Here is a 16,709-nt window from a genome sequence, read left to right as displayed (position 1 = left end):
CTAAAATGAAGTCAAATGGGCTTGTAATGAAGACCGAAAAAATTTAAACATCAGCGCATCTCTTAAAAAAAATAGATCTAATGGTCCTAATTTGGTATCTTCTCATTTCATTTAGTTTAAAAAATAAATATTAAATACACATCAAATTAAATATAATTTTTAATTGATATATATTGTTTTAAATTCAAAGTTAGAATAAAAGAAAATATAATTTTATAATATTTTCTGTGTTTTTGGAAAATATTTAAGCCGGCGTGTTTATTTTAAGAATAAAATTTATCAAAGACGCATCCTAATAATATTTATTTTAAGAATAATGAAAAAAATACTTTTTACTAACATAATACTAGACCTTGTCAAAATGCTCATATGAAATGTATTTGTAGCTTTTATTAGTTTACTTTTAAGATACGCTCTTGTTGTTATTATCTTTAGTTCGATATGAATATTGAATATTTATTTAAAATTAAATTAAATTGAAAACAAATGAGAGACATGAATAAGAGATTAAAATATTCCTTAAATCTAAAAGGTGGAAAAGAAAAAAAATATAGTGCAATAATATCTCAAATAACTAATTCTTTATTTGTATAAAATTTTTATGATTCATATTTTTACCAAATACCATAAATATGCGAACCCCATTATCCAAAGACAGTTTTTATAGTTCACTCTAGAGTCTAAATCTTATCCGACGAAAAAATAGCTTGATTGTCTAAAGCAAAAGTCTTATGCCTGAATTTCCCCTCAGCCGATTTAATTTTACCTAATCCCCATTTCTAGATTCAAACAATTGATACACCAAAATCGTCACTATCCAAAAAATAATAATTTATCTATCTCATATGAATGTGCTTATTCTTTTAAAGAAACATCCCAATTAAAGTAGTAAAATATTTAATAAAAATTAATATCATTATTTCTACTTTAATTATTCTCTATTCAACTCTATTCTTTATCTTTTCAACTTATAAAACCACACCACCTTAGCGTATTGGAAAGAAAATATTTCGATGGAATAGTAATGTTTCTCAAGTCAACTAATATATAGACTAAAGTTCTTGAGCTCAAATCTAGTAGTCAAAGCATCCACAATGGTCTAGGACCTCCCATAGCCCTCACATAGTCTTCTCACTGCCACATCATCCAGCACTAAAATCCTCCTGCCACATCATCTGGACATGCAACTGGACATCAAATAGCTCTCACATAGCCTATCCACATCACTAATAACAATTATATAAATTTAATTTACAATTGTAGCAACATACGAAATTTAATTTACGAGATAAATACAAGAAAATTGAATAATACTATTAAAATTTCAAAAAGTACAATAATTTTAAAAAAATACATTTAAAAAAATTACATAAATTTAAATAAAAAATTACATGAAAATGACGTCCAAAGCGCGTATATATAGTGTTTTCGAAAAAAAAATTTAAATTATGACGCCGATCCCGGGCCTACAATGGCGTCGTGAGGATCGGCGTTAGAACCGCCGTCACCACACGAATCGGCATGGGTACGCCGAAATTGACGCCGATTTCGCCGATGCCGGTCGCAATGGTTCGGCGTCAGAACCGGCGTCGGCGAAAAATCGACGTCGCGGTTTTGACGCCTCCATTGCTGATGCTCTCATGGCAGGGGAGCTAAATCACCAACTTTAAGAAAAGATGGATCGGATGCTCAAAGTGTAATATATTTAAATGTGCAATAGTCTAATTTTATGGCATGACATGAGAGTTACTTTTCAGTCTTAACCAAATTTGCAGTGTTGTTTATCAAATTGGCCTAAAAGCATATCTAGCCCATTCAAATTTAACATACTATTCCTTTTATCTCATATCGGCTGCCCAAATTGGAAATTTTCTAATTAATTGCAAAAACGGTAAAAATAACAAATTCGGAAAAGTTTATTTATTGCAAAAAGTGTAAAAAATAAAGAATTTGAATAGAAACTACTCTCACCAGAAAGTCTGATAATTCAAATTTTAGCTTAAAACTGCCTCAGACTATGGCGCCGAATTGCATTGGTCCTCCATAAACAGGAAATGAATGATTACTTTACTTAATTCTATTTCAAAATTCAAGATGATTATATACTAGTAGTTCAATTTGGTAGTTCATAGCCTCATTAATTTTACATTTGCATCTCTAACTACTACTAATAGATGTATCATATCAAACCTTGTTTTGTGACAAGATATTGCATTTCAAAGTGCAATATACTATATACATCTACCAAAAACATATGGTATTTATTTAAATTCAGGTATACCTCTCTTATTAATGAGACATTTAAGTGTAAGTGAGACGTATTTTTTTTGGACCGTTCCACTATAAATGAGATATTTTTTTATTGCAAAAAAACAACACTATGTCTCTCCTATTTTTTTCCGTTCCTACTTTATTTTCTCTTCATTTAACCACTAAACGCCACTACCTAAAAAGTGCCCAAAAGAATTGTATCACATATTCATGGACGAAGAAAGTACGTATATATACAAGAATGTGATCAATACCAAACTAGTCTTAAACGCTAAACGTCGAACAACATCATTATAAGATTGTTGGAATAATTGAATGAACAATTTCATAAAGCTCTCTATGGTGATTAACCAAGAACGACGGAGAAGGAGCTGAAACTTTAAAGCTAAAGCGTACCTTGATCCATAACGAATTGAAAGGCGGAATTGCTTTGCAGCGGCTATGGATCTTCCAAACGATCAGAGACATTCTTCGCAATATTATGTCGAGAGAATACAGAGATATCGAATGTTCTTCAGACTTTTGGGGACCATAACCCTAGTTTATATTTATATAAAATATAAACCCCTTTATTTTATATTCGGTCCCTCATCAAATAGAAAATCACAAATGGTATCTACACTTATTTCCACAACAAATAAAAACACTTTTAGCCCAAACTTTAATCTTTATAGGATCACTTTAATTGGGCAACTGAAAGACAGCCATACACATTAAATTAGTCATGTGGAAGCCCAAATTTCTAACAATCTCCCACTTGGGCAACACATGACAACAAATAAATGTGTACAAACCGAATGGGTGCTCAAATATGCTATCACATAGTGTATTTCCAAATAATCTTATTGTCAACCATATCGGCATAGGACTAAAGAGACAGTCGCCATATTTTTTCATGATTAAACCGATTAGTAATCACATATGCAAACATAATCAACAACAGATCAATTATGGAGTGTAGCATGTAAATTTCATGCAATGTGATCATACATGCCTAATTCCAACTGGTCCTCTCAAATCCTTAGTGAGATCAAACCAAAACCAAATTACAAAAAGTAATGGACAAAACACAATACTTTATTTCTGCAGAGAATAACATGAGTTTATTATAACTTCATGTTCAAAACACAATATAGAGCAATAACCCAAACTACTTCTATTGAACGGAAGTACCCTTAAACAACATAACACCCATTTGGGCTACATGCCCATGAAAGACCTTGGGTGATAGTCCCTTAATGAGCGGATTTGTCATCATCAAATCCGTTCCCTTATGCTCTATATGTATTTGTCCATTCCGAACTCTTTATTTAACAACCAGGAAGCTCTTGTTGTTTTAGAATATAATACCGCAGAGTTATTGTCACAACATAACTTAAGTGGTCTTTCAATACTCTAACAATATGCAGCCTCGTGACAAAATTTTTGCAGTCATATTCAATTACTAGATGCCCCAAAACAAGTTACAAATTCTGTTGTCATGGCAGAAGTAGCTACAAGTATTTGCTCAGCACTTCTCCACGAAATGGCTTCACAGCCAACAGACATACGTAACTTAAAATGGATCATTTACTGTATTGGCATCTAACAAAATCAAAATCAAAATGCCTAAATATCTCTCCAAATGATATGATTTTCTGTATACGAGCATGTAATGCTTTGTTCTCTATAAATATCTCATAACCCGTTTTGCTGCTTTCTAATGATCCATATCGAGTTATTGAAATATCTGCCCAACATATAAATAATTAAAACCAAATTGGGTCTAATACATACTTGAGCACACAATAGGCTCCCAATAGCCGAAGCATATGAGACCTTTTGCATTTTATAAATATCAAGATTTATCTTAGGGCACTGAATATGAGACTAAGTTTGCCTCCTTTAGACACATGGGTATTTCTTTACTTGCAATTATGCATCTCAAAATACTTTAGGCACTTTTTCAATACATCCCTTTTGTGACAACCAAAGAATATCTAGAGAGCTATCTCGATTTATTTCGATTCCAAATACAAAAGAGGTTCCCTAAAATCTCTCATCTCAAATTTATTCGAGAGAAAATTCTTAGTGTTAGTGCAACATATCCTTATCATTAATGACAATCAATATGTCATTGCCATATAATACCAAGAAGATGCATTTGCTCCCACTGAACTTGTGATACACACAACCATCAATAGCATTATTTCTGAATCCAAATGAAAGAACTGTTTCATAAAATTTGTGGTGTTATTGACGAGAGTCTTAATTGAGGTTGTTGAGATTGACTTTAAATGATCTCATCTACATGAGATTGAACGTTTACAACATTATCATATTGAAGTTCTTAATCTGCTTCTTCTTTAATGATAGTAATTGATACCTAAACATTGTCAGAAGCAGTAGTAGGTGCCGATACAGACACCTCCTCAAAAGTAATGCCCCTTAATACATTCTTCCCCCCAAACTCAACATCCTCTAGGAATACTATATTTCTCGTCCCAAAAATTAGTTCCTTTTGTGGGATCATAAAATTTAAAAACCCCTAAATTTTTGTGGATGACCAAAGTGAGAATATATGCTACAGTCTTTAATGCCTCTCCCCAAAGTGAATTCGACAAGGAAAAATGATAAATCATACTCCTTCACATATATTTAAGAGTTTTATTTCGTCTTTCAGCTACACCACTCATGCTAGGCAATCCCAGTATGGTGTACTAAAGGACGATCCCACACTCTTCCAAATAGAAGGCAAAAGGTCTTTGACATTGTTCACTTGAGCAGTCATTTCTGTCGTAGTATTCGCCACGACGGGCAGATTTGACTTTCTTAATGTCGTTGTTGAATTGGAGCTCAACATCAGCCCTGAATATTTTGAACTTGTCTAAAGCCTCAGACTTTTAATAGATTAAATGTAGGTGCCCAAAACAAGAATATTTGCCTATGAATGATATAAAATATTGTTGATCATTCCAAGAAACCGAAGGGAATGAACCACAAACGTCTGTATATATCAATTCTAAAATGTATAGCTTTATTGGCACTTATTTTTATGTTTGGTCTACTTTCCTTCGATACATTGAACACACAAATCAAATTCAGAAAAGATAAGTGTATTCAATATAACATTGACACAAGTCTCACAATCCTTTATTTTGAGATATAACCAAAACACTTGTGTCATAAATTAACCAAATTTTCATCATTTAATTTGCTTAGTCCTTTTTGATTCAACATGTAAATCTTCTGAATATGAAGTAACATAATTGAGCATACAAAGATTGTTATATGCACTTAAGGAAACAAGTGCCCACAATACTAGAATTGTTTGAAGGAAGAACTTTACTATTTCTGAATGAACAAGAGAAACCAAATTTGTCCAAAGTAGAAATAGAAACCAAATTTTGTCTAAAAGACAGTACAATAAAGTATCCTTCAAAACCGAAAAATTCCAGTCTTTAATAACAATCTATAATGCCCAATAGTCTATACTTCCACCGATTTGTCATATCACACTTAGATGTATCTTTTACTATTAATTGACTTTCGGCAGTTCAGACAGCCTTATAACCTTATGTGAGTAGTAGTATCAGAAACTACCCACCAAAATATCATTAGGGACTAAAGTAAAATTAACTTCAGAACAGACCAAAACAAGAATTGTAACTTCCTTCGCACGCCATTCGTGATATTTACAATTCTTCTTTGTATATCCATGTTTACCACAAAAGAAACAACTATCATTATTCTAATGTTGTTGCTTTTGTGATGAACCTTTATCCATAGCAGCATTCTCAATACACTTTTTCTTAATGCCCTTTACTTTATTTCTTGAAATATTGACCAGATGTGCAGCACCAAATGCACGAGCAAGTCTTTAGAATTCAAGTTTAAGTAAAACAACGTGAGACATTTTCGTAATGTGCTCCCTTATGTTGCCCTTGCTCTTATACTTTATTGAGATCAAGCACGCTTGTCTCAGCCTTATCATTTTTCATAAAACGTTCCTTAATTTTGGCAAGGTATTCACTGACCTTAGTAATATTCTCAGATGCAGTACCTCGAAAGGCTTCTAGATTGCTATACTTAATGATCATTAGACTTACGCGATTCAAGCATTTTTCACTTCTCATAGTTCTCCTTTGATCAAGAGTACTACTATCCATACGAGAAACAAATTGCTCGGTCCTTATCACGTAATCTAGATCCATGCAACCCAGAGTAATCAGAATATTACCTTTCCAATCCTTAAAATTCGACCCATTTAATATTAATATATATTGGAAGAAACTGTAGAAGCAGACACCATATCTGTACAGAGAACAAAACTGAAATAATTGTCATGCTCACATAATAAAATTCAAATAAAAAGGTAACATCTCGAGGTACCGACACAACATCCATATCAAGTCTTTTGACAGTAATATGAACTTGTATTGGTAGCCTCATCGTAATGATCAAACACTGAGAATAAGATCTGGTCAAGTAGTATCCATCTTTTGGCATCACACTACTCACATGAACACTGAATAATTATCACGTATTTATCACCACAGGTATATATGTATTTCGTGCCAAACATTAATCTTCCTTTTGGCCAACTAATATCTGCATTAAAATACACACACACATACCGTCCTAACATTCGCAATAAAGAAGTCTAGACAAGAGAGGTTACTTTTGCAACATCTTGCTTCGACCAATCTACTTTCAACATTAGGAAAACATTACGAGGTTCCGAGCACAACATCCACATCAAGTCTTTTGACAGTAATATGAACTTGTAAATGGCAACCTCCTTACATTGGTTAAATACTGACAGTAAGATCATGTTAAGTAGTGTCCACCTTTTGGCATCACAATACTCACATGAAAACTGAATACTTGTCACGTATTTATTACCACAATTATATGCGTATCTCGTGTCAAATATTAATCTTCCTTTTGGCCGACTAATATCCGCATTAAAATACATACTCATTAATAGAAAATAAGGAACATGAGATGTGCCCGAAAATTTAAACAAGAACGAAACCATTGAACATAATCAGCCAAAGCAACATCAAAACAATCAAACAAATCCACAAAATACTTATCCTAAGTTATCAACATGAAATCCTAACCACCGAACAAGGATATACAATTTGCAAATTATCAACATAACACATAATCATGTTATAATCAACCTGTATACGTAAACATAAATTCTCAACTCATCCAAAGAATTGCAGTTGACGACCATAAAAAGCAAGACAAACATGAATGAATTCTCAATTCATTCATCCAAAGCCTCGTAAGTTCATAATCGTGAAACTAAGAATTGAGAAGAATTGAGAAATTATATTAACAAGTAGTTTGACTTAATTTGTGTGCACAAAACCAATTCGTAAACCAAAAATATATACGCATCAACATATAAACTACAATTATGGAATCCACCAAAATTCCAAAACAATACCGTATCGATTTGCATGCATAAAAGATATACAAACCCAATTCTAAATCATACAGGTTCTCGGCAACTTATTTCAATTTAAAAGAATTATCAACCCTAATTAAAAGTGGTGGCTGTAGCAAGTAATTTATCAACACAAATTGTAGAAGAAAGTCTCAATAATCAACCACAATTCTTCACATCAGTTAAGAATTACTCCAATTCTCAATTCATGAAATACATCGGTATATATGCGCAAATATTTAACCAAAACAACGAAGTAAATCCACAAAATATAAACCCTAAAATTTTGTGAATTCATCCAAATCGAGCAAGAACAAAATCCCATAATTCTCCTTTTCCAATTCTTAGAGAATCATCAATAGAGTGACTCTGATACCACTTGTTGGAATAATTGAATGAACAATTACATAAAGCTCTCTATGATGATTAACCAAGAACGACGGAGAAGGAGCTGAAACTTTAAAGCGGAAGCGTACATTGATCCATAACGAATTGAAATGCGGAATTGCTTCCAAACGATCAGAGACATTCTTCCAAACGATCAGAGACATTCTTTGCAATAGTCTGCCGAGAGAATACAGAGATATCGAATGTTCCTCTGACTTCTGGGACCATAACCCTAGTTTATATTTATATAAAATATAAACCCCTTTATTTTCTATTCGGTCCCTCATCAAATAGAAAATCACATATGATATCTATACTTATTTCCATAGCAAATAAATACGCTTTTAGCCCAAACTTTAATCTTTATAGGATTTACTTTAATTGGACAACTGAAAGATAGCTATACACATTAAATTAGTCATGTAGAAGCCCACATTTCTAACAAAGATAACTCAGAGTTCAATATAATGAATTAATAAAAAACTTATAATGAACTCCAGATTTTTAAATTATGGTGACGTTATTGTTTTTAAATCTTTGAATCCCCTAGTTATAATGAACTCCGTATTATTTTACAAATGATGCGTTTGGCGCTTAGTGTTTAAAACTAGTTTAGTATATATACAGCCCTATATATACATGTTCATCTTACACAACCTTTTATTGCAAACTCTCACGCATTGCCACCATGCTATCTTTGTAACATGTCCATAGCATGCTTTACATCAGAGGAACATGTTCAGCAATCAGATCACACACCAAATAAAACACACTAGTGCATATAAAACCTTATAACATCCACACTGCTGAATGTTGGTGACAAATTTCAACATTCAACCTCGCCTCCTACTCACTGATTTCCCATTCCTCGCTTGACAATCCGGCTGCCTGTATCCAACCTGGTCAAGCGCCCCGACAGTGTTGAACATGCGTCGCTTGTTCACCTCCTCCACGAGCGTCCTGTGCAGCAACTGGCTGCGTATGTCCACCAGCGACGCGGTCCTTGGCATCATCCTCTGCTGAGTCTTTGAGCTGCAGTCAAGGCCGTTGCTCATGCTCCCTTCTGGCCCGAATCTCGTGCACTTTTGGCTACTCCTATTTCTGCAGATCACCTCCTTGTTGGTGTTTATCGCACATTCTTCGTAGTAGCTAAGATTGGTGTAGTTGTCAGAGCAGACAGAGCTCGTGTCATCACCTTCGTCTGCACCATATTAATGTTTCTTGTTACAACTTCATCGTGTTTGAGTAAGTGGTGTCAGGGGTATGACTACGTGTACCTTGAAGCCAATCTGGGGTATCATTGGAGGAGAAAAGATCCAGGAGGGAGGTTTGTGAGGAGGAATGGGAGGAGGAGGTGGTGTAGAGAGGGTGGTGTGGGCTGTTGTCTTGCTCGTCGTGATTGCATTCATTGTCCTTCCATGAAGGAACCAAACGAGTGATTTCGTTATGGATCATGCCGGCTATCTCAGATGGCTCCCAGTCCGTTATCTCAAACTCCTTCACCATCTCCTTTGCAACGTCGAGGGCAGTGTCGCTTGTGATCTCGAAAGGGAAGAAGATGTTTCTTGCAGGGCCTGAAACATTGTCCACCTCATAAGTGTGAAACTATGTTGATTGATCAGTTCAGTAGAATTCCATCCATACCTTTTTTATCAGAGATTTGTACTTTGAGGAAGATGGTGTCATCGTCTTGATTCATAGTCCCTGTGATGGTCATGTTGGTGGGGCCCACAGGAGATGATAGGGAGCACGGAGACATGATTTTTTTGGAAGCCTCTTCTTCCATGCTGCAAAGAAACGGATCGTTCAATAGCTCGGTAGCTGATGGTCTGTCGGGAGCCTTCCGCAAGCACCTCCCGATGAATCTCCGTGCTTCTTCGTCTTGGATCATGTCGAAGGCCTTTGGCAGCTTCCCCTGTTTTGGATGACAATGTCAATGTTTTGATTTGATTATCCTCCCTCTGCTCTACAGTAGTAGACTCATTTCATTTTCTGCACTCGTTTTGGAAAAATGAAAAGTAAAGTAAAAAAAGAGTATTCTCTACATTATTCTCTCTTAATTTACTCTTTATTCAATTTAACTATTTATTATTATTTTTCTAAAACGAGTGCAGATAATGAAATGACTCTACTAATGTAGAACGAAGGCAGTAGTAATTATGTGTGTAAATCTTACCGAAGTTACTTTCTTGTAGATTTGGGCAGGATTGGAGCATTCGTTGTAAGGATACTGAGAAGTGAGCATTTCAAGAACACACATCCCGAATGAGTAGACATCGACCAGCTGGTCGTACTCCTCCTCGTAGAGCTCGGGCGCCATGAACTCGGGCGTGCCTATAACACTATGCGCATGCTGGGAGCCACGAAGAACGGTTGCCAATCCGAGATCGCCAATTTTAAGTTGGCCGAGATGGCCGTTGACAAATATGTTGTCGCACTTGAGGTCGCGGTGGATGACTGGAGGGTCGTGCGCGTGCAAGTACTCGAGGCCCTTGAGGATTTGGCGCGACCAGTTCTTGATGGCCCCAAGGGTCACGCGCGTGTACCTCCTCCGGTACTCTCGTAGGGTCCCGGATGTGAACAACTCGGTGATGAAGTTGAAGGTTCGACGACGGGTGTCGATCCAAGAAGCAAGAAAGGTGATGATGGAAGTGTGGTTGAGGGATTTGAGCAAGTGAACCTCGGAGTGGAGCCTTTTTAGGGCATCAGGGGAGTTGAGCATGTTGTCTAGTTTAACTTGATTCCATGCCACTTCCCTTCCTAACACTTGGTCGAATGCTCTATACACTGTCTTTGTTGCCCCTTTTCCAAGAACTTCTTTTAACTACATCCATATAAATTGTTCAACTACACTTAGTATATAGTAGTAGATGTCATCTTCTCATGTAGAGAAGACAAAATATACGATGCAGTTCCAACAGTCGATGCTGAAAACCTTTTATGTGTCTTTGTTTTGAACGTAGTTTTTTTTATTAATACGATTATTTACATTTTTAAGAAACTGGGATTTTTATAATTACTCATCAGTTCAGTCATTTTTTATAGGAGTATGTTTTTGCGTCACTATATATTAACGTTTTCAACTTTTGTTTTATTTTATTTTATTTTATGTCCTGTCTTTTACATAGCCAAGCCCAAAATCATGTGCAGCGGACCAGTTCATTTTATTGGTTAGAATATGTGTATCGTAGTTTAATTGGCATATTAGATGATATAAATACTACTAGAGTTCTTACCAACCGTGAACAAAAGTGTCACGCGTGAGCAATTTTAAAATATTTTTGTATTCAGCCCAATATATAAACCGATAAATTAAGTCAATAAACGGATAGATTCATTCACCACACTAAAATGATGTTAGCAATATACATATAAAATATAGATATAGCGAGAGAGATAAAGGTTTATTGTCAACTTGCTCTCTTAAGTCAGACCAAAACTTTCTTCATAATAGAAAATAATTCAGCTGTGTTTACTAGTCTAATCTAGTGTAGTGGTAAAATATTAATGATCAAGAATAAAGGTTTTGAATTGCAGTCTACCATAACATGATCGTTAATATTTATAAATAAAAAATAATTCAGTTTTATAGTGAAGAACTGTAAAAAGGATTCTAATTAATCAGATCCAAAACCAGAAATTATTTATGATGATTGGTAACGGTGAAATATGTTTAATACTATAACAGATCAGCCAGAAAATATACATAAAAACAGGAAAAAAAAAGATAGAAAAAACTTACACGGCCATATCTCTGAGACGGATCCATCTCCACGTAAAGCTTCCCTCCATCATCCATGGCTTCCACACCTCCACTTTCGTACATAATTCACCAATATATGTATACAAAAAACAACTAAAATAAAAACAAACACACACTCGGATTAATATAATTATATGATTTATCTAAAAAACAAGAGAGTTAATTTGCGCTAGAAAATCCGAGGTTTTCCTTCGTGATTTTCGTAGGAGAAGACGCCAAATAAAATCCAGAACAACCGTGAGTAGTCGATTCTCAGCATAATCCAACCCATTCCCAAATCTTGACGTGAAAATTCGTAATTCATTTGCTTCAATTCCCACAAATTTAATACTTTGAGGATGAAAAAACATAAAGCTAACTACACTGTTGAAGATGTAATAAGATTGATCGAGAATATAATCAATTTTCAAAAGTGGAAATTATCGAAAAGTGGGGCCCCAAAGCTCTGAATTTGAAGAATCTATGGCCACGCTTGTGTAGCACCATTTGTGGTTCAGACAAGAATCTATTCACAGATTTTTCAAGAGAGAGAATAGGTGTGTTTTTAGGCAAAAATTTTGGAGTTGAAATTAAAGATTGCAAGGCTGATGGTATGATTATATTGTGAAGGAAAATTTAAAATTGATTAAATTTAAATATTACTATGAATTAATTAAATAAGATAGTAGTACTAGACAGAGTCAGAATAATAATCATACGCAAACAGTTTTCAAGTGTTGTGCGCCACGTTGATTATTTGGCTCATGTTTTTTTAAATGGAATTTATTTTTAAATTCTCAATAATTGAGAGGGGCCTGCATGCATTAGTATATATTAATGGAGTATATATATAACCGGAAAAGAAAAGCTATTATTACAAGGTACTACTATGTCTTTATTCCTAGTAATTAATTAAAATATCTACATTTTTGTAAAAGAATATATCATTCATGATAACATTTTTAATGCTCGTATCTTATGTAAACTATTTTAGATTTGTTGCACGAAGTCACTGGTGATAGTTGTCCCATTTTTATTACTCCAATTTACATTTTTTGCCAAAGAAAATTTGAAATTGTTTTAATTTCGCAGTCAACATTTAAAATAAAAATACAAGAGCAATGAATATTATACGCAACAATGCAATTACTGGAAAACTAAAAATAGTAAATTTATTATGTCACGATGAGAATGATGGCTAACCCCTCAAAACTCAAATAGGCCAACTCATATTAATTTATACTGAAATTACTTTAGAATTATAAGTCGAAAATGACACAATGTTTGACTTTAAAACCTACAGAGATCTATGTGTCGCCACCTAAATTTAATTAAATTTCTGCAACTCTATGATATTTGAATTGAAGTATTCATAAATTATAAACAAATAACGTCATAGCAGATGGATGCAATTTCCATGCTTTTAAAACTTGGAAAAAACTTTAACCACATATAATGTTAGTGATTTTTACTCCCTCGATAATAGTTCTATTTTGACTCAACACAAATTTTACAAAATTGTTTGACTTTGTGAACGAAAATGAATTAATGAAAAGTGAACCCTACTTTTATATATTGGTTATAAAATGAGTTACATAAATGGTAAGTGCCTTTATCTAAAATAGGAAAAAGCAAATGGGCAGTTAAATCACGTTCATCCCAAAATAACAAAATAGGATATTATTTCCCAGCAGGAGGGACGGAGTATTCTTTAAGTGCCAATTGCAATATCTATTCACAGTACAAAAAAAAAGCACACAATTGGATTGAGAGAATAATGGCAATTTCTATAATTTCAAGAAAGAGAACCATTCATCCTCTTCTTCTGACAACATTTGACATAATCAACAACAATGGTGATTGGTGATGACTATAAACTACACAAAATATGATGTAAAAGAAAAAGGAAATTGAAATTGTTGTATGTCAAAACAAGTTGGTATAGAGGCAGGCACTAAAAAAAGAAACATAAAACCTTTCAAGTGACAACAGTTTGACAAGGCCAAGACACACAACATTGGGGTATCTGTCGACGCCACAGAGGCGAGAGCCACCTTGGGCATACATACAGGTGTTTGGAAGAAAATACAAGCTAGCTAGCTCGTGCTCTTATGAGATAACAAAAATTCAGGAGCAGCAGAAATCGCTCAAGTACTAGACGAGCGATGAAGATTATCGGGAGTGAATTTTTACCTATCCTGCTCAATGCTCAGTGCAGTTTGCATCTTGGATGTCCAATTAGCTCAACAACTTCAATGATGAATTAAGATGCCTGGTCTGATGAGGAGGAGGGTAGCTGTCGGACGAGCTAGCCTCGGTACTTTTGTCAAGGTCATGGCTGCCAAAGTCGACCATATTTCCCACATTGTGATGGCGTGTGTATCTTGGTGGTGCCGGATTCCTTGCATTCATATCCGAAAATCTATAACCTGAGGCGGCATATTCTGCAAAAATCACAAACCACAACGACAATTATTATACTCGTATATGCAAATATCCTATTTGCAAAAATAACAAATCAGCCTACTGCCAAAATAATTAGACTTGTTTGCTTCTTATACATTTAAATGCTTGGTAAAGAACATGCATAAGCAAACACCAATACGATAAAATTACTTCTTTTTGCCTTGGGTAAAATTGTATTGTTGAGTTTATTGTATATAAGCAATTCTGATCATGCAATATGCTCGAAACATGTTTTATTAGTATAAATCTAACCTCTCTCTAATTCATTATAGTTATAGATAGTATTGTCCACACAAAATTCTATAAACCACTTTGATCCTTTGTAGAATCTAAACAATAAATAATCTTATTAGTAGAATTCATGTATTAGAATTTATATGAATTTGTTTTCTTCTTGCATGCCATCTATGTTTGCCATCTATGTTTAACGTGTGAATTGATTAATCAATAATAATCTAAATATAAATGTTTCTTTGATTTTGTTTTTGCTCATCCTAGAATCTATAATCGAATAAATCACCACCTCCATCCAGTAAGTGCATACATTGCAAATTTGACATATAATTCACTTCTTTCAACATAACCAACATGAGCATAAGGAACACAACCAAAGATATGTAAGAAAGATAGATTCACTTCTTTTCCCATCCAAACCTCCTGATGTGTCCTCAACTCCAACAGAGCTAATGAATCTCTATTGATTATGAATGAATCTGTGGTTCAACCATAAATTCTTTGGCATTCCATTTTTCATGTATATAGCTCATTCATTCAACATTTTGTTCATGCATTATGCAACTTCATTTTGTTGAGGTGTTCCTCTTAGAGTCTTTTCCATGCGAACTCCATTCTCAACGCACAAGTCATTGAACATTACAAATTCATATTCTCCTCCATTATCGGATCTTACATAGTTCACCTCCAACCCTGTTTCAGTTTCTACAATGGCTTTCCACTTTCTATAAACAAGAAACGCATCAAATTTATATATTAGAAAATAAATACATACTAGAGTCACTATTGAATGTCATATAGTATCCGGGGCCTCCCAAGGACTTTATAGGCACCAGTCTCCATAGATCACTGATGCAAATCTAGCCAACACGCATCATGCGTAAAGCTCAATATGATCGGTCACGGACGTGGGTGTTGACCCATAAATGCAAGATGCATTAAAAACGATCATCTAACTCCTAACCAATGAAGAGGAAACCCGATTGTTGGAGATCGGAGGTTGAAAATAGTGCTCGAAGTCGCGTGACATCGAAACAGCCAGGTCCCAAAAGGCGGGAGAGGAATAGGCGGAACTAGCAAGGTCCGAAACCTGAAATCAGGTCGAACTTCTCCACAACAATCTTGTCGTCGATCCCATCGCAATTGATCTCCCTCGAACCCTAGACTCTTGATACTAGTTGTTGAGAAATAAACACGACAAATATAAAAGAGATGAACACAAAGAATTGTTTGTCCATTTCGATATGATATGTATAAATGTCCGAGGGCAATGCCAAACCATATATTTCACTACATAATTTTTTGGATGCAATTTACAATGAGAGAACAACTCTATGCCAAAAAAAAAGAACTTAATTCCAGTCACACTAAAAAAATACTATATCCCTAAAAAAATTACCACTCTTAGGAGTCGTTCGCTTTCCTTTATATGAAATGCATAGAAATATATCTTGGTCTGAATTGTCATGGTAGGGCCCACATAATTGAGTCTATAAACTAGCGTTCGGTTCCCTAGATTTGGTGTTGGTTTGGGAAGTGTGGAAATTCTTATTTTAATCAAAGAATAGGGTTCTGACCCAAATACCCATGTTCCAATTTGTAAAATACATTATTGACCCAAAAATCTGGAGGGTATAATTGTAATCTCCCTCGCAATTCTGGATGTCACCTCAGCTCTCAGAAAGGAAAACTACCTCAACAAAGAGATTTGAATTTGGACATTTCAGACAGAAACAGTGAGGGCTTCTTGCTTTTCTAGGGCTCTGCAGAATTTAAACAAATAAGGTGAACATCAGAATTACTTTAGAAATAGGCCCATTTCTTGGTATTTCTGGTAAAGTGAACACACCCTTAAGAAAATAAATCTTAATTAGGGTAAAAAATATGTTGACCTAAAATACTAGCCTAACCCAACAAATTACTATTAACTGCTTTCCAGAAAAATTGTTTACCACTTTACCTACATCTGCATTTATGATACTAGTATATTTTTTCAGAAATTACATATTGAAAACAATACAATAAAACTTTCAAATTACAATTATTCGCAATAGTTTATGTACATTATATTATGTATCTCACCCTGATCAATTAGCATCACAAGTGATTAATAGGTGACGAATTTATAAAAATTAAATTAATCTTATGGAGTATTTAATAAAAATCATT

At 34.4% G+C, this 16,709-nt stretch overlaps 1 protein-coding gene across 1 annotated transcript; it reads right to left on the bottom strand.

Annotated features, from left to right (window-relative positions):
• Positions 1 to 8,668: 8,668 nt before the first annotated feature.
• Positions 8,669 to 12,434, bottom strand: LOC121746790 (probable serine/threonine-protein kinase WNK5). The gene is made up of 5 exons (XM_042140725.1): positions 11,841 to 12,434; positions 10,275 to 10,922; positions 9,743 to 10,013; positions 9,376 to 9,672; positions 8,669 to 9,299 (listed from the first exon to the last, which is right to left on the bottom strand). The coding sequence occupies exons 1-5, from the start codon at positions 11,922 to 11,924 to the stop codon at positions 8,932 to 8,934; spliced, it is 1,668 nt and encodes a 555-aa protein (XP_041996659.1). The 5' UTR covers positions 11,925 to 12,434; the 3' UTR covers positions 8,669 to 8,931.
• Between the last annotated feature and the right edge of the window lie 4,275 nt (positions 12,435 to 16,709).

This window comes from Salvia splendens, chromosome 1 (genome assembly GCF_004379255.2).
Source record: "Salvia splendens isolate huo1 chromosome 1, SspV2, whole genome shotgun sequence".
Taxonomy (NCBI): Eukaryota; Viridiplantae; Streptophyta; class Magnoliopsida; order Lamiales; family Lamiaceae; genus Salvia; species Salvia splendens.
The sequence above is the reverse complement of the archived record's forward strand: the minus strand, read 5'-3'. Positions and strand labels throughout refer to the sequence as shown.

What these genes read in the sequence shown, in the direction of transcription:
- LOC121746790 (XM_042140725.1), bottom strand. Translation starts at nt 11,924, where the DNA reads ATGTACGAAAGTGGAGGTGTGGAAGCCATGGATGATGGAGGGAAGCTT. An exon ending in CGTCTCAGAGATATGGCCGT is followed by an intron (nt 10,923 to 11,840) that starts GTAAGTTTTTTC and finishes ATATGGATGTAG; the next exon opens with TTAAAAGAAGTTCTTGGAAA. An exon ending in TCTACAAGAAAGTAACTTCG is followed by an intron (nt 10,014 to 10,274) that starts GTAAGATTTACA and finishes CATCCAAAACAG; the next exon opens with GGGAAGCTGCCAAAGGCCTT.